The sequence below is a fragment of the Astatotilapia calliptera genome, chromosome 11 (genome assembly GCF_964374335.1).
Source record: "Astatotilapia calliptera chromosome 11, fAstCal68.1, whole genome shotgun sequence".
Taxonomy (NCBI): Eukaryota; Metazoa; Chordata; class Actinopteri; order Cichliformes; family Cichlidae; genus Astatotilapia; species Astatotilapia calliptera.
The window spans coordinates 1094946-1120392 of NC_137432.1; the positions used below are offsets into that span (position 1 = coordinate 1094946).

Sequence of the window (25447 nt, forward strand, 5' to 3'; positions counted from 1 at the left end):
GGAAATTCCTCTTCATGTATTATTTGACCATTATTTGCCTTCACACACGCACAGACACTCCTACGGGCGTCCTACAGAAGGAGAGAGTTAAAAACTGAGGGGGAAAATAGGAAGCAAGATGAGAGGGGACAGTGTTCATAGCTGTAACTGTGAATAATGGCATGGCTTCAGGACCGACATAAATCACCTGTAGTTGATAACATTATGTGTCGTCATGCAGGAGCCTGGTGCTGGGAACTCAGGGGACAAGCAATGAAATAAGAATTTAATTATGTTCATCACTGCAATGATATGAGTTCAAAGAAAGATTTGAAACCTTTTGACAGACAAAGATGGGGTGAGCAAAGCTAAAGGTGATGATGGGGGATTTTTTAAAGAAAGGAGTGAAAGGCATTAACAATGTTCAGCTGTGACTGTTTTGAAATGAAAAAATGTTGAGAAATTATTCATATGTAGTTGTGCTAAAGGCCATGGAGAAAAGCAGATGTGAGATGCTGGAGACTGATTTACAACCTATTTAGTGATGATTTAGTGATCATCAAAGAAGTCCTGCCATTAATTAATGCTTCGATCTTAAATATGATCAACCTATCTCTAATGATCGGCTATGTACCACAGGCCTTCAAGCTGGCTGTAGTTAAACCTTTACTCAAAAAGCATCTCTAGACCCAGCAGTCTTAGCTAATTATAGGCCAATCTCCAACCTTCCTTTATATCAAACATCCTTGAAAGAGTAGTTGTCAAACAGCTAACAGATCATCTGCAGAGGTTTATTTGAAGAGTTTCAGTCAGGTTTCAGAGCTCAGCACAGCACAGAAACAGCTTTAGTGAAGGTTACAAATGATCTTCTTATGGCCTCTGACAGTGGACTCATCTCTGTGCTTGTCCTGCTAGACCTCAGTGCAGCGTTCGATACTGTCGACCATAATATCCTATTAGAGCGATTAGAACATGCTGTAGGTATTACAGGTACTGCACTGCAGTGGTTTGTATCATATCTATCTAATAGACTCCAGTTTGTGCATGTAAATGGAGAGTCCTCTTCACACACTGAGGTTAATTATGGAGTTCCACAGGGTTCAGTGCTAGGACCAATTCTGTTTACATTATACATGCTTCCCTTAGGCAGCATCATTAGAAGACATAGCATACATTTACACTGCTATGCTGATGACACCCAGCTCTATCTGTCCATGAAGCCAGATAACACACACCAATGAGTTAAACTGCAGGAATGTCTTAAAGACATAAAGACCTGGATGGCCGCTAACTTTCTGCTTCTTAATTCAGATCAAACTGAGGTTATTGTACTCGGCCCTGAAAAGCTTAGAAATATGGTATCTAAGCAGATTCTTACTCTGGATGGCATTACCTTGGCCTCCAGTAACGGTGTGAGGAACCTTGGAGTCATTTTGACCAGGACACGTCCTTCAACGCACATATTAAACAAATATGTAAGACTGCGTTCTTCCATTTGTGCAACATCTCTAAAGTTAGAAATATCCTGTCTCAGAGTGACGCTGAAAAACTAGTTCATGCATTTATTACTTCCAGGCTGGACGACTGTAATTCATTATTATCAGGATGTCCAAAAAACTCCCTGAAAAGCCTTCAGCTAATCCAAAATGCTGCAGCAAGAGTCCTGACAGGGACTAGAAAGAGAGAGCAGACTGAATTAACTAAAGGCTTTTCAACCTCCCTGAGCCTGGTTCTGCTGGAGGTTTCTTCCTGTTAAAAAGGAGTTTTTCCTTCCCACTGTCGCCAAAGTGTTTGCTCGTAGGGGGTCATATGATTGTTGGGTTTTTCTCTGTATGTATTATTGCAGGGTCTACCTTACAATATAAAGTACCTTGAGGCAACTGTGATTTGGCGCTGTGTAAATACAATTGGATTGAAAGCTGGAGGCGGTGACTGGGGAGAGTCTGGGCTTGTCTGCTTAGGCTGCTGTCCCTGCAGCCTGGTCCAGGATAAGTGGGAGAAAATGGATGGATGGATAGAAAATTGGTGATGTGTTCAATACTTATCATGTTATGATATTCATCACAGTGTGGTGCTCAGTGCTTTTTTAATGCTGTTGTGTGTTAGAGGTGCAGACTGACAGACAAAAACACCCGAACAACCTGGTGAAAAGATCCAGCTCAGTGCTTTTCAGGAGGCTGGACTCACATAAGGAACAGAGAACAGACTGAAAGCTGTGCTGGGCAGAGCGGCAGCAGAGGTAGATGAGTGTGTTGTTAATCTGAACATTGAGGTCCTTTGTCTCCACTGCAACAAGACTTTTTAACTCCAGCTAACCGATTTGTTCTAGTTACTCCAGGTTTTTCTATTCAGTATTAATTACGTTACAACCTTTTGTTGTCTATCCAAACAGAAGGTGTGAAGCACTCACAATTTCATTGTACATGTACAAAGTGCCATTCTATTCTATTCTATTCTATTCTATTCTATTCTATTCTATTCTATAGTTAGCTCTCTCACTCTGTAATGCACATCAGCTGTTTTCTTCATTCATACTGTTACGACTTCTCATTGGACTGTGTCAGTGGTGTGAAACGGTGCATCCAGTTTGGCAGTTTGAAGTTGACATGATGTGTTTTCTTCTTGCATTGATGGAGTGACGCCCGTTTCCTCTTCACACATGACCACCCTGTTTGTTTGCAGCCGTGTAAGAAATTACAAACATTTATTTTTACTGTCCTACATTCCTGTCTTTCTTATTAATGGCGTGTTCATCCTCAGTGTGTGTAACATCTGTATGTGGCTCAGGCCTTCTGTCAGCATCACGCTTGTCTGCTTTGAATCACATAAAAAATAACTTATTATTCAACAGCTTATAATCTTAGAATCAATGATAATGAATAGATTTTTAACAATATTATGTGTGAATGTTTCATTCCAGCTTGATATTTATTAATGTAATGATGTGATCTGCTCCATACACTTCTCTTTTCCTTTGCATCACGTCTACATTTCACGATGAATCCTTGAATGCCGGCACCTTTCTCGATCTGCAGTCTTTCACATCTCAGCATCTGTTATTGTCTCCTTGAAGGAAACAGGATTAAGTCTGACCCTGGATGTGTGGCTGGTGATTTGCTAGACAGTAACAGACTTAAGCTAGATTTTTTTTAGACTTTTGTTTGTTTGTTTTTGGGTAACACATGAATCTCAGGACTGTGATATCACAGCTCTGTAAAGTCAAACGTGTAGCGGTCTTTTCCGAGCAGATTAAGTATCATGTAAATGTCGTGATGCCTACGGTGTTTTCTTCAAACCCTTTTTTCCATATTTAGTTCGTGTAGTTGATCCAACGTCCTGGCTGATGACCAAGTGAGTTGGCATGTGAAATGAATGCAAATAAATAACATAACATTGCATTTGCAGGATGATGATGAAGTAGACATATATTCTAAAGAACATGTCGATGTCAGTCCGAGCTGTATTGGTGATGATGTTACTGTAAGGTTTCGTTTGGATTGGCCCCCCGGCATTAAAGTGACCCGGACACTAGAGAGTCTCTGTTCTGTTCTTGCACCATCATTGTGGTTTAGTTGGACGCGTGTCAGGAACTCGTAGATGAGATTGCATTTGCGTCTTTGTCAGCAGCAGAATAAGTAGTAAAATATCTCAGTGCCTAAGCAGGAACTGAACTGTCAGAAAATTCCTTCATGAAGTTTGTGAATGGTTGTAAACAAACAGAATCACAGAGTCTTTCAGAAAACTGTCTTTGGTCGCGGACTCATTCAGTCATGCTGATGCAACAATTATGAGATCAAACAATTAAGATTTCCACTGTAGCTGTTGTACGCGACTCAGACATGAGACTCAGAGGTCAGACCTCCAGAGCCACTCTAGCTGAACAATGCAGGGCTGAGAGATTTGCTTTAAAAGCCAGACCTGCAGTTTGCTGTGTTATCAGTGCGCTGTCCCTGCGTCCAACACAATCTGAATGATCTTTTTTTTATGACATTATAAATAAATGCACAGCTGAAAGTGCTGCTTTCCCCTGCAGAAAATAGAATTTCTTGCCTTTTGTTTTCTCATTATCTCTAAAGCATGTTGCCTTCCTCTCCACCCATTTCTGTCTGTTCTCACAGGAGGAAAAAGTGAAACGTCTCTATTAAAGGGCCCAGTTTCAATGTCTTCTTTTCCACTTTTAAAAACATTTCCTGTAATAAATAGGTGTTGCCCAGTATTCTGTGAAAAATGAACTGAGCGCATGATGGATGTGAGCAGAATTATTCCAACGATGATATAAGCAGAGGACTTCCTTTTCCTCCTCTCACGTTTTCTCTCTGTGTACATCCCTGCAGGATAGATTTATAGCATGTGTATGAGAGGGGAAGAATTCACTTTTCACTTTGTATTCTTGCAAATCATCTGTAAAAGAATGGGCTAATGCCAACCATCCATCACGCTGTTCCTGGTCCTTTTTATTTATCAGCTGCATCAAACCTTAATTTCTCTATTATGGACAGTGCTGCTTGTTGCTATATTTATGGTCCAGCTTAAAGCTGTCTTATTAACAGCGCATCAAATCACTGTGTGTATCACGGGTCACTTATACACAACGTATATCTGTAGGGTTGATACGTTACAGACTTCTGGTGACGTTCTTTGTATTAATTCAGGCTCTGTCACAATGAGAGAAAAGCTTTTCTCGTGTTAATGACCAGTAACGCCTACAGTCCTCGTGGATCGAAGCGCTCAGAGGAAACCCTCCTTTCACAGGCAGAGCGACTGCCACAGTGACACGTCTCCACAGACACATCTTCATCCGAGCCGTCAAGATTATTAGTTGTTAGTTAATAAGTTATTAGTTGATCAGAACGAGTAAAAAAAGGCTGTGTCTGCACAGACGCAGTAGTTTCCTACTTAGCTGAATCAGTTACTGAGGCTGCTCCATGTTTCACCGGAGCCCTGACGGATCTCAGACCAGGATCGCTTCACAATGAGAAGAATGTATCAGGCTGTATGTGGGAACAAATCGCCTCAAGGGAGTGGACTTCTGGCCCATCATCTCCCGCGTTTCCCCTTTACGTGAGACGATATCGCACACTTGTCTGAACACAGAAAACCAATGAAAAACAAAGCTGCTCATTAGAAACAGAAGGAAAACTTGTGAGTACTGGTCAGCTGATGTTATCGTTAAACAAACAGGAAACGAGGAAAAGGAGAGAAGATGGGACTTACATCCTGTGCTGTTAGCAGGCTGTATTTTCTTGCAGACTAAGAGCTGCTCCCTTGGATTGACTGGATGCCTAACTCAGCACAGACGCACTTAGCTAACTGTGCATATGGACGAGGTTGGACTGTTAAGCAAAATAAAGCTGTGTTGCCTGCCTGTCCTTTAAACACAGCATTATATTGCACGACCGCACAGCTTCAGTGTTCCCATTAAATGTGTGAAACTCAATTATTTCCTTTGGTGTACAGATGAGTGAGGCCTGTGTGGTTGTTCGGGTCACAGGTCTGTGGACAGAGGATGAGTTTTTCTGTCCTGGGAAGCCAACACACCACAGCAGATCTTTGCAGATCTATATAATGGATTGCAGCAGGCTGTGCTGTCTGCCTTCCAAGAATCTGCTTCCTCTCATTATGGTTTGCCCATTGACATTTCAAGATGAGAGCAGTTCGCAAAGACTGTGACTGAAGAGAGATGCTGACATTTTGTGTCTGTGCAAGTGCTCGACAATGGTGGAGAAGCACTGACATTTGTGAAAGTGCCGAGCAGAGCATTCCTTAGGTTTTCTATCAGGAGAAAGAGAGGAAAATTACACATCGCACACTTATATCTTTTATAGTAATCTTCGCTCGTAGGATGTCACAGGAAAAGATGAGTGGTAGGGAGAGAAAAACAAAGTGCAGGAAGGTAACAGGATGAGAAAACGGAGCTGAATAAAGGAGAGATGACAGAATAAACACAACCTAGTTGCAATTCTCCAGCGGCTCACTGCGTGAAAACGTCTTCAGTCTTCTCGCTCTGAGGCTCCTGTACTGCTGCAGACAGCTCCCTGAAGTACAGAAAGCCTTCTGCTGTTGATCTTATATAAAAAGGTACAAAGTGTTCAGTACAAACAGGCCGCTGAATAATGATGATACTGTTTAGTGAAAGAAACTCGGTGTCTCTGCAGGGTTTGCACAGGCGCACAGAACATGAATGCAGAGTGAAAAAGAGGATTAATCACATTAAAACCATATAAGACTCTTTTATATTGTAGGAACTCCATCCTACAGTGAAGCGCCCAGGCCTGCCAGTGTGAGCTGGCACTATATAAAATTAAATGAATACAATAAGTTATATATTACATATAATATATATAAAGTTAATTCATCATGCTCCAGTGGCTGGAAGAGTACACCGTTATGACCATTATGATTTAGAAAGAAGTCATCTTGGCCCAAAGCGTTACATTTAGAGTCCTGTTTTTATGATCACGCTCTCAGCGTGAAACCACGGGTTAGCGTTTGAGTCAATAAAACATGCTTGCACAATTTTACCTGAACAAGGTCTTACAGGCACAGTATTCAATCAAAACATAAGAAAACATGTTGCTATGAAGGAGTAAGTGAAAACTGTTTGTGGTAAACAGCACGGAGAAATGTTACAGTGCTAGCAAATCAAAAGATAAACATCAGACGAGCTGAGTGTTTGTCATAACACACTGTTAAAGAGAGTCTCCATATTTGCATCTTACAGAGTCAGACCAGAGTCATTCCTCTGATATTATCCATTCAAAAATCAACAATAGTCCAGCTTTGTTTGATTTACTGCCGTTGATTACAAACCCTTAAACAAATTCCATTACTACTAAGTAACGTGTTACTGTAATTAAATTACTTTTTCACTGAAAAAGTAGAGTAACTAATTACTGTTCATTTTTAGGTATTTTAATTACAGTTACTTACAATGTACTTGCGTTACATTGTAAAATAATTAAACTCGCTGAATATCATTATTTAATTTCAATAATTTGAAATAAACTCTGCCGCACTAACATCACTGTAGTGCAGCTGCGCGTCATTTCACACCAGTTTGCTGCACAGTCGTATTCTCCAGCGGAAGCTGTCGGACTGAAGCGAGTGGCTGTTTCATGACGTGGACATACTCCCGTATCTTCACTTTTCTGAAACAAGCAGACAAGAACATTACAGTGATATGTCAAAACCATGGGCTGCTGTTAATAGCACGAGTAACCTACTGAAGCGCCTGACACAGAGCATAGACGAACACTTCTGAGCGATCCTTCATCATCATCCATGGATAACACCGCGACAACTCCTGCTGAGCAGCAAAACCTGATTTTACTTCAGCAGCGCAGACGGTGCTTAAAAAATGACTGCAGGCTACACTGTGGAAGAGATGCTAGCGCTGCGTACTGTAGAGTCTCCGTCTTTAAAAATGTATTTATTATTTAAAGAGTTTAATTTCTATTGTTTGTCCACTCGAGCTTTAGAGGGATTTTAAGAAGTATTTAGTTAAATTACTTATTGAGTTTCTCTCCCTCTTTCTTTCATTCTTTCTCCCTGTCCTATCCCCCAGTCATGTCTGTCCCGTTTGTAGCAACTGAAAATAAAATAAATACATAATTATAATAAAGGTCAATCAAATGGACCAATATGGGAAGGCCATGATGATCCACTTGGTAAAATAAATCCGCTTGGCATCTTTCTTGGCCTTCAGACAACAATTCTGATGGCTAGAGATAAAAAAAAAAAAAATTACTTATTTAGTAATTAAGTTACTTTTCTGACACAGTAATTAGGTAAGTATTTTAAATACAATATTGACAAAGTAATTAATTACTTTTTTAAAGTAACTCACCCAACACTGCCTAGCCCTTGTACCTGCTGTCTGCATACACGCCCACGACGTCTTTAAAAAGCAGCAGCTGAGCTCTGAGCTCCTGAAGACGATCAGCTGTTGTGTGGTGCGCTCCTGGGATCGTTAAAGACTGCACGTGTTCAACCCATCTTGCAAAATAAAAATTTGGATACTGCTGCACATAATAATGATCAGCTCATCTCTATTATTGGTTACGTGGTGGAGTAGTCTCAAATGAGTAGCTTCTCAAATATTAACTCTTGTCAGTCCTATTCAGCCTTTCATCGATATCCAAGCACAGAAACTGTTTCTATTACATGATGTCCAGCCTAGCACTGACACCACTGAGCTCACAAAGAATTCAACACTGAGCATCAAACAGATTAGAAAGTGTGCTCGGTCTCACAGGAACGACCCTTAGTTGGTTTCAAAGAGGCAGGATTTTGTCTCCACTCACACTCATGAATCACAGAGAACCTTGAATGCTGTGTAGAGCTGATCATCAGTTATTGGGCCCCTCTTATTTAATCTCTGTATGCTTCCTATAAGTAGTGGCTCATTATTATAACTAATCAGATGATACCCAGATGTATTTGGATGATCCTGTCAGTTTATGAACTGTGACATATCATGCACCTGCATGAAATACATGTTTTCTAATGTAACCCAGCATCAGTGAGACTGATGTAATTTAAACATATAAACATATTTATATAAGTATATTTAGTATATTGCATCTTACTGATAACCTTTTTTCTCCATCGTCCATGCATGTTTTTGTTCCTTTATTGCCTCCATCAGGCCTCCTCCTGCCCACTTGCACCCACATCCACACCCCTCCCACTCTCAGTACCACCCTCCCCAACCACGTCCACTACAGCCACGGCTCAGCTGTGATAAAGATGGAACGTGTTCTCGGAGCTCGTCATGCTACGCTTCCCGTTCTGCAGCACTGATGCTCTGATGCTGATCACCATCAAACTGTCAGCAGCTGAGGTGCAGAGAGAGGGTGGAGGAAGTCAGCATAGTTTTCTTCATAAATAATTTTCACTCCACAGAAATGATGAGCTGAACGAAGATTATTTGTCTTTTGTTTAAAGAAAATTGAGATGAAAGTAGAAAAACACACGTTTTTAGAAAACAAAGAAACACAGCACAGTTGTTAAAAGGAGCTTTTTTAATGAAACACTGACTGTGAACGAGGTGTTCAGTTAACAATCAAGTTTAAAACAGCACAGATTGAATCGGTGTGAATTCTGAGTGTCACTGATAACCACAGTGGAACAGAGACGCTGGTTAGTCTGCAGGACCGCGGTAACACTACTCGCCTTTGGAACTACAGGTCGGGGTTTCACTCCTGACCAGGGCATCTGAAAAAGAAGTGCGTATTTTTGCTAAAGTTAATATTCCCAATCAATGTCTGACTCTTCTTCAGTCCTGTGAAGATGATTCTGGATTTAGTGCTACTGGCAGTATCGTAATTAATCATTAATGACTGGGGTGGGAATCGTTTTGATGCTTGCGCGACACGTGTCCACAAAGGGAGCACAGTAACTTAATGGATTAAACACAGTTGTTATTGAGTCTTTGTGTCAGCAGGGACTCTGTGTAGTCCAGGGCGACTGTGGCTCAGGTGGTAGAGCAGATCAGCTCCTGATTGGAAGGCTGGTGGTTTGACTCCTGGCTCCTGCAGTCTGCATACTAACCACAAATTGCCTTCCGATGCGTTCCTCGGAGTGTGACTGTTTATTAGTTGCACTTGAGTTTAGAAGTGGGTGTGACCGGGTGAATGAGGCATGTTGAGGCAGCGCTTTGAGCACTCCGGGAGAGTAGAAAAGCGCTGTATAAGTTATCAGTCCATTTACCATTTAGCACAAAGTCATTGGAGATATAATTAGATTAAAAAAACTAAGGTTGCCGTGTAAATTCAAGCCACATTTTAAGTGAAGTAAAAAAAAAATGCAAACATTTCAATATTTGCAATTTATCAGTAACAAAAACCCACCAACCCATGTATTTGTGTTCCTTATTTTTAAAGTGAGAACAAATAATAATAAAGTGAGAATAGTATTTAACAGTTACTTTACCTCTGCTTTGGTTATAAAGTATTATTAGGATGAAAATAAGACTGACGGAGAAACTGGTGCAGCATTGTTCTTTAGATCACATTCAGGGCACTGGTTGAACACATGCCCACATATTAAAAGTGATGTTAACACAAAGCCATAACATTCTTTTCAGAAACGTCGGGACCAAATATAAATATGAATCGAATAAGATGGAAGTTAGTTCACAGTTATCCCTGTCTGCACGGTGAAAGCATATGATCACAACAACAACAACAACAACAACAACAACAACAACAACAACAATAAGAATCCCATTCAAGAGAGAAATTTATTTCAATGTAGCAGAAATGACAAACAGTCTATTCAAAGCTAAATAACGTTTTGTAGCAAACAAGTTGCAAATTTTTAGTATTTTAAAGACAACGATTGCCTTTGATACAAAATGAAGATATTTTCTTATCAAGTTAAATATATATTTTAAAATATATGAATTATAATTAACACAGAGACGATAATTAAGTAGTTGTGGGTAATTTTGTATTTTGTGTGGAGACAATGGAAATATGATTTGTGAACAGCCAGGTTTACCTGAGCGAGTTCCTGAGATAGTCGTTGTGAATCTTTTCGTACTCACGCTGATTAATCAGTGTTTGGATCGTGCATGTTTCATTTTCACTGAGCATCCTGCCTGCTGGCTTTTCTGTGCACGGACCGTTGGGATCAGTAAAGACGCTGTTGATTGATTTCGCTCTTGACTGATCACAACTACACTGCTGCACACACACACACACACACACACACACACACACACACACACACACACACACACACACACACACACACACACACACACACACACACACACACACACACACACGTAAAGCTTCCAAGGTGCTTCTTTAGCATCTTTAAAATGTAATTTAAAATGTAAAATCTTGTAAAATGTAATGTCTTCTCTTGGTTACTGAGTTTTTAGGAGATTGGCAGACATCGTGACTAACAGTGACAAACAGGTTACCCCGTAAAACACGATCGAGAAACATTTTGGTAGCTAGGCTGTAACGTCTCCACGCTGGATCAATTTAAGATGAGCTTCATAACAGTCTGCACATGTGTACAGATTCCACCAGAGAAGCATCACAAACCCAGACACATTGAGGTGGTCATAAAAGAGCAAATGTAACACCAGTGACACTGAAAAAACAAACACTGATATACAAAGTGGCTTCTTTTAGCTTTTTAAAAGATAGAATATGTAACACAGGGATAATGTTTTTTTACGCTTGTATTATCTTCTACATTACATCATTACATCTGCCTTCAACAATCTTAAAATCCTTAGATTCTCCACATGTGTTTGATACAGTCTGTGTACATGATGCCTGTAAGTGGCACCTTTACTCTCATTCTAACCACCAACCAATTACAACAACAGGACTAAAGTGTCAGCATAGTCTTAATGTGTTTTGACCACAAACAGCAGCACTGGGCAGCACTGTAACATAGCACTAGCTGCTTAGTTAGCTTATGTATTACTGTGATCGATATATCATGTTTGCTGGCTTACTGGAACGATACAAAGAGAATATACTGTGAGTATCGCCCAACTAAATCTATGCAAAGAAAACTTTAATGCATGACACTGATGATGAACACAAGCAGGATTTCTTACTGAGTTATGACTGTTAAAGGGGAAGCTCCACTGTGATCCCAGGAAACTGATGAATTTATGTTGAGAAGTTTGGAAAAGAAACATTTTGAAAACCAATCCCAGTTCTACACTCTGGTTCATAAATGGCTTTACTGGAGGATTGTCTTTCTCTTTGCTTCTGTCCTCTATCACTTATTCTGCTCTATGTCCATGAAGATAAACGAGTAGAAGTTTATTCCTGCTCAGACTGACACCATCACAGTCAACATTTACAACAAGAAGAATCATCATGGCAAATGTATGGTGTGTGAAAATTCCAAGCACTCGGTTTTCCAATTATAGTACATCCTGCTTAACTGATGCTTATTAATTCCTTCAAACTCATTATAGCATGTAAAATAGAGCTCCCTCATGAGATGAATACTAATGTAAGCTTCAACAGTTCAGCCGCTGCCAGCCGTCTTTCAGCTCAGAGGTTTGCTTTACGTTCCTGCACCTAAACCGAATAAATCCCCTTTGATAAAGAGCATTTCTAAATATTTCAGTCACTGTAACAGACTCAGTGTATTTGCTGGTGACAGGTGTGTGTCCACTGTGCAGGGCAGCACGGTGGCACGGTGGTTAGCACTGTTGCCGCACAGCAAGAAGGTCCTGAGTTCAATTCCACCATCAGGCCGGAGTCTTTCTGTGTGGAGTTTGAATGTTCTCCCCGTGTTTGCGTGGGTTCTCTCCAGGTACTCCGGCTTCCTCCCACCGTCCAAAGACATGCAGCTTGTGGGGATAGGTTAATTGGATAATCCAAATTGCCACTAGGTGTGAATGTGAGTGTGAATGGTTGTCTGTCTCTGTGTGTTGGCCCTGCGACAGACTGGCGATCTGTCCAGGGTGTACCCCGCGTCTCGCCCTACGACAGCTGGGATAGGCTCCAGCGCCCCCCGCGACCCTGAAAAGGATAAGCGGAAGCGAATGGATGGATGGATGGAGGTGTGTGTGCAGTGCTTGTACAGTGATGTGTGCGGATTATGTCCAGACTCGCTGAGAGCTCTGCAGTCAAGTGCTTGTAGTTGGAGTAAATAAAGCATAGAGTCGGGGTTCCTTCTGACTGACACTAAGCCAGTGGGGTCAGGCCGTAGGGCTACCCCAAACAAAAAACCTCAACACTTCTTTTACCATTGCTCTTCACTGCTCGCCAAAGGCTTGATTGATTGATTCACTGGCCAATCAGAGTTCATTGATCACAGAAACCCTTACCCCCAGCTCTCTAGGCCTTCTCTTAGTCCATTCATCTGCTGCCTGTCAGACGTATTCACTCGAGGACTGTAGCTGTGAGTGCTCACACTTTTACAATAACCTCCTCTGGCTTTCTGAAGAAAGTCCTTTACAGAGTTTCAAATGGAGGGCAATAAGGTTTTTATTTTAACGTCTGGTCTCGATCAGATGGCTTTTGCAGTAATAATGGATTTTCCCTGGTGTAAAACCCAGTGCTGGTTTTCTAACACTGGAATATTTATTTTCCAGTGTTAGAAAATCAGCACTGCTCAGTGTTAGCCATTGTTAATCTTCAAAACTGACTAGGTTACTTTTAAACATATAACACTGTCAAAGTGTTAATTTAACACTCAACAGTGTTGTATTTAACACTCAGAGGTGTGGACCCATATAGACACTCTCCAGTGTTAATTTAACACTGGAGATTTTGCTGTGCACATCTGACTTGGTAACAGAGAGATCATCAGTCACATGACTTCCTATTCTGCTTGTGCCAAAAGATAATTCTTCACAACTCTGTGTTAAATTGGTGAGATCTGCAACTCTGTGGCAGGTTGCTTTCCATAGCATCAGTCAGACGTAGGTTGTAAATGTGACTCACAGATAGTTGGCAGGCATAGTTTCTAAGAGCCATTGAGGCCTTCAGCCTTGCCCACCTTCTCTTAACCTGGTCAGAGAGGAGGAAGCAGGTGGAAATGGTCTGTCTAAGGAGAGGAGGCCGTAAGGCAATGAACTGAACTGATGACTCATTTCTAAGTATTTTTATCAAGTCTCTATTACATCAGTTTGGACTTTAATAGTGGAACAGTTTCTGCCTCTGTGCTGCTTTTAACATGAGCGGTTATCGAGTAGTTTCATCAGAGCTAAAGTTACTGCTCAGAGGGTCACGCCTGAACCAACAAACATGGTTCCCTTTAAAACATGCTACACTCAGAAACGTGGTAGAAAGCACTTGTTTATGATGGTCAGAAGCTCAACAAGAGCTCGGTCTCTCACAGAGACATCTTTGAGTTGACTGAAAAGGTAAAGTGTGCGAGCGTAGATATTTGGTATGTTTGTGTCCTGGGACTTGCATGTACCCGATATGTGGAATGATTCAGAAGTAGCTGCTATATTGTGCCAAAAGTAGAAACCGCAGGGCACAGTGTTATCTAATTGAGATGGCGTTTAACCTTTAATGACATGAAAGTCTTTTTGATTGTTGAATCTTTGTTTCTCGTATGGTAAAATTAGCCACTTTTAAAAAGCCATTCATTTATTTTCTATGTATTTATGTGAGCTGAGCAGAAGTCTCATATTATTGATGACTGTTACTGATTGTATGCCTCTTTGTTTGCAGGGGGGATATTTGAGTCCATTGAAAGTGGCCCATCAGGTGCGGAGGAACTCGCCTTTAAGTTTGCTTTAAACACAATCAACAGAAACAGAACTCTGCTTCCAAACACCACACTCACCTATGACATCCAAAGGATAAACATCTATGACAGTTTCGAGGCCTCCAGGAAAGGTATTTGCTTGCTTGTGATTGTGTGTGCATTCATATAAATATATATGTAGTCACTGTTTCAGGCCCCTGAGCTGAGCTGCACTCGTTTAGGTTGTGGCAGTTATAATCAGGCGAGGGAGAAATGGCTGAGCACTACAAATGTAAACAGAGATAATTGATTGGTTCCAGGTAATGACTCAGCGGCAGTAATTCAAAGACCTGCTTGGCCCCCAGAGACAGCCAATAAAGTGCTATAATCTATCAGTTTTCTGTGTGCATCAGGCTGACATTTCAAGTCCCTTATCAATTATGGGCCATTATATCCTGTCTTAGTGATTTACTCAAGTCTCTTTTATTAAATAAGGTAATCAGGAGGCACAGCAAATACAAGGATATGTGTTGTTGGTAAGTCATCAAACTGAAGATGCACCTGTAGACCCATGATGGGAGTATATTTAATAGATTTAGACTTGTTGTCAATAGACAAAACTACACATGAGGACAAAATTATTATCTCCTCTTTGAGCCACAAAACACTGCTGTGAAATTATGTGCTTTAACTCTTTAATGCCCAAAGCTTGTAAAAACCAGTTAAATGGGTTATCTTCCAGTTTACATCCAGTATGAAAACATTAGCATGGTTTCGATCTGTCTGAGAAAGCATGACGCCAAAAACAAAAGAAATCCGTTTCGGCTGGTTAGAGTTGTTGATGCTCATGAAGCAAAGTTGCCAAAGTGTTTCCAAGTATCAAAAACTGGAGTGCAGACATCAAGAAAATGAAAGAGTCAGTGCAGGATAATCCTGTTAGAGGAAGCCAACGATGTCAACGACTCTGTAACAAAATCTAGAGAGAGAGATGTCGAAAGACCCCATGACAACTGATGATACTTGGAAATGACTTCGTCAAGTTAAAAATTGTTGACTCAAAGAAGAAGAGACCACTTCAAGCTGGACTGCAGTACGCTAAGGTAACCTGGAGAACGATTATGGATACTGGGCATGCTTCCTTTGGTCAGATGAGACAAAACTACAGTTCTTTGGCCACAGCGCTGCTGCGTATTTACCAAGAAAGAAGGAAGAGGCGTATAACCCAAAGTGTAGGGATGCTTCAGTGAATCTGCAACTGGGAATTTCGTAATTCAATACTGGGTCTGGTTTGTTGTTTTGTCTTCCCACACTTTAATGATCCAAAACATATTTTGCTCCAACCTCTAGAAGACCAAAATGAATGATATTGACTGACCTGCACGAAGCCCCGATATGAGTCCTATTGAAAATCTGTCGGATGAATTGAAGACCAAGGTCCATGTCAGAAGACCATTAGGAGGAGTTTGAGAGGTTTGCCAAAGAAGATGAGGCTGGGACTGCACTTACTGGAAACTACAATCCTGTAAAAACGTATCCAGTAAAAATCATGCACAGTTGCATCAGGGTGACTAATAATGTTGACCTTGGTAGGTTTTAGTTTTTGTGAAATAATATGTTACTATATGCAAAGCAGAACGATCAAAGCACACAACATAAAACTAAACCTTTGAAAAATGACATTTTCATAAGAATGAATAATGATGAATTGTAAATAAATAATTCTGCCCTCATCTGTAATGTATGCAAAGCTGACCTGTGTAATGGTTATCTACATCTATCATGGAGCAGTGGTCTGATGCAGAACACAGATTAATGTTGACGTATTGCATCCGAGGAGCAGCGGGCTAACCAATTTAAATGCTTTGTCTCCCTAGCCTGTGACCAGCTTTCTCTTGGGGTAGCAGCGATTTTCGGTCCCTCTCACAGTTCCTCTGCTAATGCTGTCCAGTCTATTTGTAATGCCCTTGGGGTCCCACACATCCAGACCAAATGGAAGCATCAGGTGTCAGACAACAGAGATGTCTTCTACGTGAGCCTTTATCCAGACTTCTCCTCCCTCAGCCGGGCTATCCTGGACTTGGTCCACTTCTTCAAATGGAAGACGGTGACGGTGGTTTATGATGACAGCACTGGTAAGGCCGCATACACAGTTCTTGTACTGAAAGTTCTTGTCATATATACATTTAAAAAACTTTGAGAGTTTATAAATGTTTTAATAGCATTTCATGCTAAAATCTTTTCACTTGAAAAGATTCCTTCCCAGTATTGAATGTTCAGTTTGTGTTTGGGAAGAGGAAAATAGTAGAGTGGTCTACCGTGAAGGTATGGACATGACTTTTATTTTTGTTGGACAAAAGAACAAAAGCAGGATGGTTAAGTTCAAACTGCATCCAGGAGAGAAGCATCATACTGCTAACAGAAATCCATCTGCACAGATAGCATGCTAAGACAAAGCTAGGCCCTAATCTGCAGCAGGTTACGAACGATGAGCTACGTGTTCATGCAGGTAGAAGAATTATTGTGGAAATGACTTTAAGTGTTTTTGGATTAACTTTGAACTTTGCTTTATGTATATACGTAAAAACTAAAAGAGAGATCCCGTATATGTCCTCATTCGTATTGAGATTTGTCTTAATCTAGGTGACTGTGGCCTTTAACCTGTTAACTAATAATTATGGGACAGTTTCTTTCAGATCAGTTTAAAAGTATTGAAACAAATAGATTTAAAAATACTTCCCTCATTGAGTAATTAAGTAACATACTGCAAACTAAGACATAAAGTGTAATACATTACAAACTGCTGAAGTTTTGGAAAATAGAGGGTTAAACTTTTTTTCAGTCTGACCTTTCACACACACATTTTTCACTACAAACTACAAACATTCATTCATGTTTGTAGTTCATGTTTTTAGAGTACATCTTTCAGTGTACTCTAAAAAACAAAAGGTAAATCAAAACTACAGCAGTGCTACAGAATCCAAGAACTCTCTGTGTCACTTGCTTTTACTGAGGTTTTGGCTTGTTGAGTTCATAATCTGTGAGGAAGTAGCTTTTCTCCTTATGCAGTGAATGAAACCTTGTTCAGACTATGAGTCCAGTCTAGGTCACCAGATGACAAATAAGCCAGCAGGCTGGGTACATGGACCATATGCCAGAGGTCAGGGTAAGTGCCAGCATGGAGACAGGCTGCCAGGCCTCCCAGAGTTCCATCCAACAGACAGGCTGCAACTGAACTGGCCTGGATCGAAGAACTGCAGTGCATGTGTTCAGCTAGTGCATGCTTTGTGGAACAAACCAGTAGGCACACGTGATCAGGGAAATCTGCAAATAGCAGATTTTATCAGTGGTTTACTGTCCTTACGTTCTGTTGTGAATAGTCAGGACTAGAGATAAGCAGTGGAAAAGAGGTTTTAAGTCAGCCATAGACACGTGAGATTTGTAGTGTTAGTGACGGTGCGTACACACCGAACGCGATAGACGCGACCAGAGCGTCAGGTTTACATGAAGTCAATGGAGGAGCGCGATGAAGCGCGACTGGGGGTCCCGCGAAAATTCAGAAGCAGATTTGCGTCGTGAAAACGTGTTAGTCACACTTGAAGCGCGAATAGAAATACGCGCGGCAGTTTGTGTGGTGCATTCACGCATATCGCATCTACAGCTTGAGGTGGAAAAATATGAACTCCAGCTTCAAGTCGCGCCGCGACAACCAATCAGGAGCCTGGTCAAAGGGGCAGGTCCAGCCAAAGCTCCTTCTCTTCCACTTTAAGCTGGGTCTTTTTTATTCCTGTCTCCCTGTAAAAAGTTATATTTTATATATTTATGTTTAATGTTTTTCTGTTTGAGAATTTAATGACTAATGTCTCAGTTCTACTACACAGCAAATATTGGCACACAACTTGACATGTAGAATTTATTTAATATTATATCATTTCCTGTTTCATATGTTAGGCTGCCCTCTCTCTATGCCTTCTCCAATTTTGGTGATTAAACAATGCTGGACGCATCTTTAGCTCAGTTGGATGAGCATGTAGTCACATATCGTATGGCTGAGAGCGGGTTTGACTGCGAATGCTGTTAGCTGGCGTTAGCTGAGGTCAGTTCACAGACTGCAGACCGTTTCTAAATACTCAAGTACGCGAGTCTGTACTCACGTTTTCACTAGCCAGGACTTATAAGTTCACACGGGGGTCTGGACTTACCGACTTCCCCAGCTCGATCGCTCTACAACATCATAGCTCCGGGGTTTTACTGCCATCCCCTCTTAATTTAACGGTGATTGATATCTGCAATGGAAACTACACATGACATAGAAATTATATATGATGTAGTAGATCTCTTCAAGAAAAAAAAGATCATTTAAAAGCGTATCTTAAGGACTTTGACTAAATTCTGTTTCATAATGTCTCATAAGCTTCATATAGTTAAGCACAATCACTACATGACAGAAACACAAGCTTCATCTCTCTTAATAAACATAGTCCACATGTATGCCTGAGAAAAAACAAACAGGTGAGACGTTAGAATGCTTTTATTTTTATTTTAGCAAACACTCAAACCTACAACAGACAGCTGCTGGTGTTTGGAAGAGAACGGAACAATATTTAAAATATAATCTCATCATTTTTGGAGCAGCCTTCAAGTATTTTGTTTGTTTGTTTGTGTGTGTGCGTGTGTGTGTCTGTGTGATGGAGTTTATGGGTGGGGCTTTGAAACTGATTGATCCCACAACCGCAGTTAATTAAGTTGTAAAGTGGACACAGCTAGTTCATCCTGGGGTTAACAACAGCTTGATTTTCTGTCTTGGTGATGGGAAATGAGCTCCTGGGTTGACCTACAAACACCTTTACCTGCTCAGTGTCAGCATTTACACAGGTGACTTGATAGTAAATGCAGATAGCCCTGATAGAGGATACTGAGGGCAAACTGAAGCATTGAAGGAGACTGGTTTGAATCATTGAACAGATTCCAGCAGGACTGGGTTTTATTTGTATTTTCTTTCTTGCTGCATTGCTACCTTTAGCTACCTGCCTAAAGTACCAAGACAAAGGCAATGTAGCAGAACATTTCTATTCTATATAATCTCACGGTTTCTTCCTCAGGAGTCCACATCTGCTGCTCTCCACCTGCTTTCCAGAATGGGACATAAAGGGGGGGGGAACAATCTCTCTTTGTGTGCTGCTTTTCCGCCATGAAGGCGGCAAACAAGCAAATCAATAACAATAATGGTCCTCCTCTAACGGCTCAACTTTGTAATAGCCAAACTGAAATGGCAGCAGCATGTGTTATAGCTCCCCCAGTCAGCCATTACATCCGTACAACAACCAGGAATAGCACTGCTGCAGCTGCTGCTGTTGCAAAGTTTGATTACACCCACAATATATTTGACTGTGTGCTACTTTATGTATCAGTGTGCTCCATGGACCAAATGTGTCCAAGCATCAGGTTTCAGGTATGACCAATGAGTCATTTTGTCTGTTATTACTACACAACCTTTTTCTGAAAAAGACCCTGAGCAGAGTCCAAACATGATTCTACCCATCAAGGTTTCAAGCTCAGTCTCTTACAATGACACATGTGATAAAGCTTAGTGAACTCCTAACTGTTTATAGAGCAAGTTCAATAAAGAGATAGCGTCATCAGCAGATACTGACTGTGGTTCATTCAATTAAGCTATCTGGCAGTTAGACTCTGATGGCCCATCACAGCAAAACAGAATCTCAGTAGCGACAGGAGTTAAGCGGAGAATCCCCCGGAGTCTCGATGCTGGTGGTGGAGATGAAGACGGAGCTTTTAAAAAAACACTATTGAAAGCAAAAACAATCGAGTTATTAGAAAAAGACTTGATACACTAAATTTGAATGATACACTAAACCTGTGAGGTGTTTCCTGCTGTCTTCTTAATGTCTGTCGTTATCATCAGACTCTGTGTACACTGAATGCTGCTCCGGTCTAAAACTGTTTGTTTGTTTGTACTGGCTGTTTATAATTTGAGTATCAGATCTGTGCAGGAAATTGTGACCAGTTGACTGCTTCAACACTGCAGTCAGTAGGTAGATGGAACAGATACACCCCCAGTCCACTCCTAGTCCAGTCATGGAAGGCTGTTAGAAGAGATTACGAGCTGTTATGGATGGCATGGATTTCAGCAAGAGTGAATGTGTAATAAAAGCAAAACATGACTAAAGCTAGAAAGATCCCAAACTGAGGAAAATGTTCCAGAATACAAATACAATGAGCTGCTGATAGTAGAGAAATATTCCTTCTTTAAGTCTGCCAGTGAACAGCCAAACAGGCTGACAGGGTGAGTTTCACTCAGCCAGTTTGAAGAGGCAGATGGATAATATGACAGGACGTGTTGAAAGGTGTTCCACTCAGGTTTTTTAAGGTCAGTAAATCCTGACGTGGCAAAAAGAAATCTTTGAGCAAAATAAAGTGCTGATGTTTCACGACCCCAGCTAGCCACTGTGCGCTTACGCATGCAGGTCCGAATCCAGGCGAACCTGAAATCTGGTGTGGGCTGCCGTCAGCTCTTAGTTACTTCTGTAGTTACAATTGACATTGACTTTAAACTCAATTCTCCACCATCCATGTGTCAGTTCCCAATAACACACAAAACAGCTCATTGATATTCAGTGATGCTGATACCAGGCTATGGTCTGATTGGCACACTCCTGACTAATCACATCGCAGCAGTGACTTCAGCCTCGTCTCACTGCTCAGCACACATGCACGCTACATACATGCAAGAGTTGAGATTATTTAGCAACGTTTGAGACTCTTAATGGGTGAAAGCCTTCAAATCACAGTCCCATATTTATTTGCTGATTTACTGAATAATAATTATGTGAAAGCTGACACAGTGAGTGGAGAAGAAGAGGCGCAGAGATCTCCTGCTGTTACCCTCCATTCCTCTATCATACATATAGTAACTTATTTGCTCCCATTCTCAAATTCTGTGACAATTTTGGTGTTGATATATGTGATGCAATATGTGAAGAGTACAATTAATTACAGAGACTGAGTTCAGGGAAAGAGCATAAATCATTGAAGTCTGGGTGAATAAATCTAGTTTCCAATAATAAATACATATTTTCTGTTTTAGCTTCCTCACATTTACACCCATACACGTGTTGATGGGGGGGCAGCAGCAGGATGCATGTGCACATTTCTGAAGCTTTGCTTCTGCTTAATCTTTCTCCGGGTTCTCCAAATGTCATTGAACTTAAATAAGCTGTCCAAAGTGGTGAGGGTCAAAGTAACCTTGACCCTGACTCTCAGCAGCTTAGTGACTCATCAGCCAGTACTCCTATCACACATGTGGATCGGCCGTCTGGAGGAGTTACTTCAACATCTCTATGGCCAATGATGATTGATGGCTCAGTAAAAGGAACTCTTCTTCCTCGTCGGGGGCAATGGACTAGAAGGGGAGTTGGATGGTGGAAGGGCTGCTCTCTTATAAGGATATTTATCACAGGTGGACCAATCTGGTTTATGCTCGGGAGACTCCCAGACGGCCCCATAATAAATGCTTAGGGGGGATGAAATATTCATGCAGAGTTAAATATGGATCCACCGTCAATACTGATCAGCGCTGACACTCCTCTTTCCTCCCACTTGAGAATTTTTTGCCAGTATTGCCTGTGCATGCAGATTTTTAAAGGCATGAAGGAGGACTCAGCCATGCAGAAGGGAAGGAGAAATATCTGAGGTGAGGAAGAGCGTTAGAGTGCTGCTGCAACATGTGTTTATGATGGGAAAGTGCAGCAGTCAGGTGTGTCAGCCGGTTTTTATTGGTGTTAACTAACTAATGTTGCGAAATCAGTTTTACCCCGGTTCTTTTTATTCCTCGAGCATCCAGAGACGGCACCGGACTCAGTAGTCATTTTCACAAAACTTTATTCATCTTTACTCATCTTCATTTATCCTCATTTAAGCATGCATCTTCTAGAAGGGAAGACTTGCCAGGCCGGTGCCCCTCTGCAAAATCTTCACCCCTTTGTTAGTTACAGCCAGCTTTATAGAGGCGTCCCCATCATAAACCCCCTCACAGTGTGCTGCAAACTCTGTGTCTGTGTGAGTGCTCGTGTGTGACTGTGTACACATACCTGTATGTATGTGTGTGCACGTGAGTGAGTGTGCGTGACAGTTAAAACACTGTGGGTGTAGGTGACTCCCTAGAGGTCATAAAACCCATCTCCCTTCCAGACCACAGGTATCCAGTTACAAATGTTGAGACCTTTCACAGTCCAACTGGGGGAGGGGTCTCCTACAATCTACTCCTAAGTTCATGACACAGTCAGGCCTTTATTACATTGAGGGCAGTATCTCTACAATAATTCTACATTCTATGTTAACACATTTCTAGACTCTAAAATAAGCTAAACATTCCTACACTAACTAACTAACTAACTAACTAACTAACTGTAAAACAGAGAGCTGTGCTAGGTGCAGAAGCTGTTTCTCTCCTCAGACAGCTCAGGCAACACAAAGAGAAGACGCACAAAGACACGTTTAGTTTCGCTCTGTCGTCTGGAAACACGAAGATTATGGCCGAGAAAATTAGGCTGATTGTTTTAGTGGCAACAGTGTTAGAAGATCTTTACTTACAACACTTCATGAATTTATATAAATCCTGGAGCCACTAAATGGATCAACACAGGTACATCTGTACATGCATCTGTCACAAACACTTACTCCACTGCCACTGATTTTAAGATTTAAATGCACAGCACTCCTTAGTTGTCAAACATTTATTGAATCTATAGGGATGTCAGGCTGTAAGGCTGAGGTCCACCTGTCAACATGAACCCATTCATTATGTTCTTACTGTAAGCTCATGTAGCCTGCTGCATTCTTGCTGAATGTCTTCTTTCTGCACTGCTTCCTGGCTGATTTAGTGAAGAACTGCAAACTGTTATCACTGTAGTTAACATTTAGTCTAAGCTGCCAATAACAAGTGATGGAGGAAGATTTTAAGAACCAGTGCTTTAGTGAAAGTGCACAGGGGATCAATGATCTCAGAGCAGCAGCAGCTTGTCTTGCACTAGTCTCACATCAGTTTCCCACCAAGACCACAAGTTTATTTGCATTGCACCCACTTCAGGTGTCATCAGCCCATTCAGTGGGCATTATTATAGTAATGAGCCCCATAGATGTGGGCCGGTAGGCGTCTTCTATACCCGCTAGACGGTCAGAAAGTTTGTTATCGTCCATTAAGATGAAGCATCACTAACAGGATGATGGGAAGACTGCAGAATCCATTGTCACTGCTTTCCGGTGGATACGGCAGCGTTTACAGGTAAGACCATTTAAATGGAGAGATTATGATACGTCAGTGAGTGTCAATGAGAACTGAAAATGTGATGTTATGTGTTGAGAAAGCAGCTTTGAGATGCATTTGTAGATATTGTTACGTGTTTTATCACCTTTACGCTGCTAGCTTAGTTACTGTGCAAAGGTATTGTAGTATGCCGTCGTACAGTGATTACTGTCAGGAGAGAAATATCAGTTTCTCTCCTGACTAAGTTGCTAGTTAATTAAATTAGCAGTAAAATGGTTATTTGCAGCCTGATTCTGAATAAATATCCTGATTATCTTCAATGCATTTTTAGCCAGTATGTGCTAGTTCCACTGCTTCGTTCAAACTGTATCATATCGGCTCAGGATCAATGTAAAATTAAGTTCTGAAAAAAGTCTGGCTCCTTTACTCCTGCATGACAAACCTCAGGCTGGTGTTTGTTGGACCTTCTTTCCTGCTGGCAAACCTGTGAGGCCGTTAGAAACTCACAGTAATGTTTACATCATGCAAAGACTGCCAGACTCTGTAATTCTGTAAATGATCAGTGACTGAGGCTGGCGGTAAACACGTGCTGTCCTCTATACTGTATTTTGTGACTGATTTATTAATACGTTTTATGTTGTTTGTTTATTAATAGAGAGAAGATAGATTTAAGACGTGCAAAGAGAAACACTGTTGCTTTAATACTTTGACCTGTGTTTAGTGCTGCATCAATAATCAACATGTCCCCTTCACATGTCATTGTAGTTTTTGCTGTTGTTCTTTCAGAGATGGATTGGAAATTAAAAAGTCCTTAAAAGATTTTTCTCCTCCCCGACCCTTAAAGCTTCTTCTGACATTCTCAGAAACACAGGTGAGCAACAACCCTTAATATGTGCTTTTAACATATTAGTGATTTATATACCAGCCTTGTATTCGTTTTTCAGGTGGTTTGTTCATCCACAGAAGCTTCATTTGTCACTGTGGGACTGCTGTGTCACCTGAAAAACCATGTCATCCATTCTCACATGATGTTCTGTTTACAGAAGAATTTTAGAGAAATGTATTTGTCTGCCAAAAGGGAAGGCTACAGTGTTTCCATGGATTACCTCTGTATGAATGCGCTTATTAGAGGAAGGCAAGTGTTTGCCCTTTTTTGTTCCTCAGCCACAGTCAGTGCTATCACAGGCAGGTGGTCAACATTAGGAGAAGACAAGAAGTAAAAGGATTTCCAACAGGCAGCTGCAGTGAGGCCACAGCCACCTTACACTGAGACCAGAAAGCATCTGAAAGAAGCTTTTTATGCTAGCTGTTTGTTATTAAAAAATTAAAAATATTTATAAATATATATTTGTAATAGGGGTGCAACGATATTCGTATCGATATTGAACCGTTCGATACAGTGCTTTCGGTTCGGTACGCATATGTATCGAACAATACAACATTTGTAATTTATTTTATCAATTTTCCTTCTGACGATGCTGTCTGTGTTGAGCGCTCAGTGAATCTGCGTTCGACTACTCCGCCTAGGCTGCACTGTCGAGCGCAGATCCACTGAGCGCTCAACACAGACAGGATCGTCAGAAGGAAGAGAGCAGGGCAAGCTAGCGAGACAGAAGTTAAGCTCTCCTTGCAACATGGACCTCCCCCACCCTCATTCAGATCTGGCGTTTGGAATTATTTTGGTTTTCATGTGACGTATGACCCTGAAGGTAAGCGCGTCATGGACTAAAGTAAAACAGTATGTTGGATGTGTCATGCAATGCTCAATTACATGGGTGGGAACTAGTGTGTTAGCGCAGTTAGCTCGTTAACGTGTTGGCCGTCTAGCCCCATGCACGGGGCGATCGGCGGTAGCTCGTTAACGGAGATTTGCCGTGTTGTGGCGTTAAGGTCATTTCAACGAGATTAACCTGAAAGCACTAGTGGGAACACAACGAATATGACTGCACATTTACGCCGACATCATCCTAGTGCAAAGACAAGTGGAAGCAGACAAGC

General features: G+C 41.2%; 1 protein-coding gene across 2 annotated transcripts in view; it reads left to right on the top strand.

Annotated features, from left to right (window-relative positions):
* The window catches only part of grik2 (glutamate receptor, ionotropic, kainate 2), a 323504-nt gene that overhangs the window by 58265 nt on the left and 239792 nt on the right, over positions 1 to 25447 (top strand). For both annotated transcript variants that reach the window (XM_026183896.2, XM_080308219.1), the window contains exons 2-3: positions 14154 to 14321; positions 16044 to 16301. In XM_026183896.2, coding sequence (XP_026039681.1) covers positions 14154 to 14321; positions 16044 to 16301 — 426 coding nt within the window. The remainder of the gene's footprint in view (positions 1 to 14153; positions 14322 to 16043; positions 16302 to 25447) is intronic.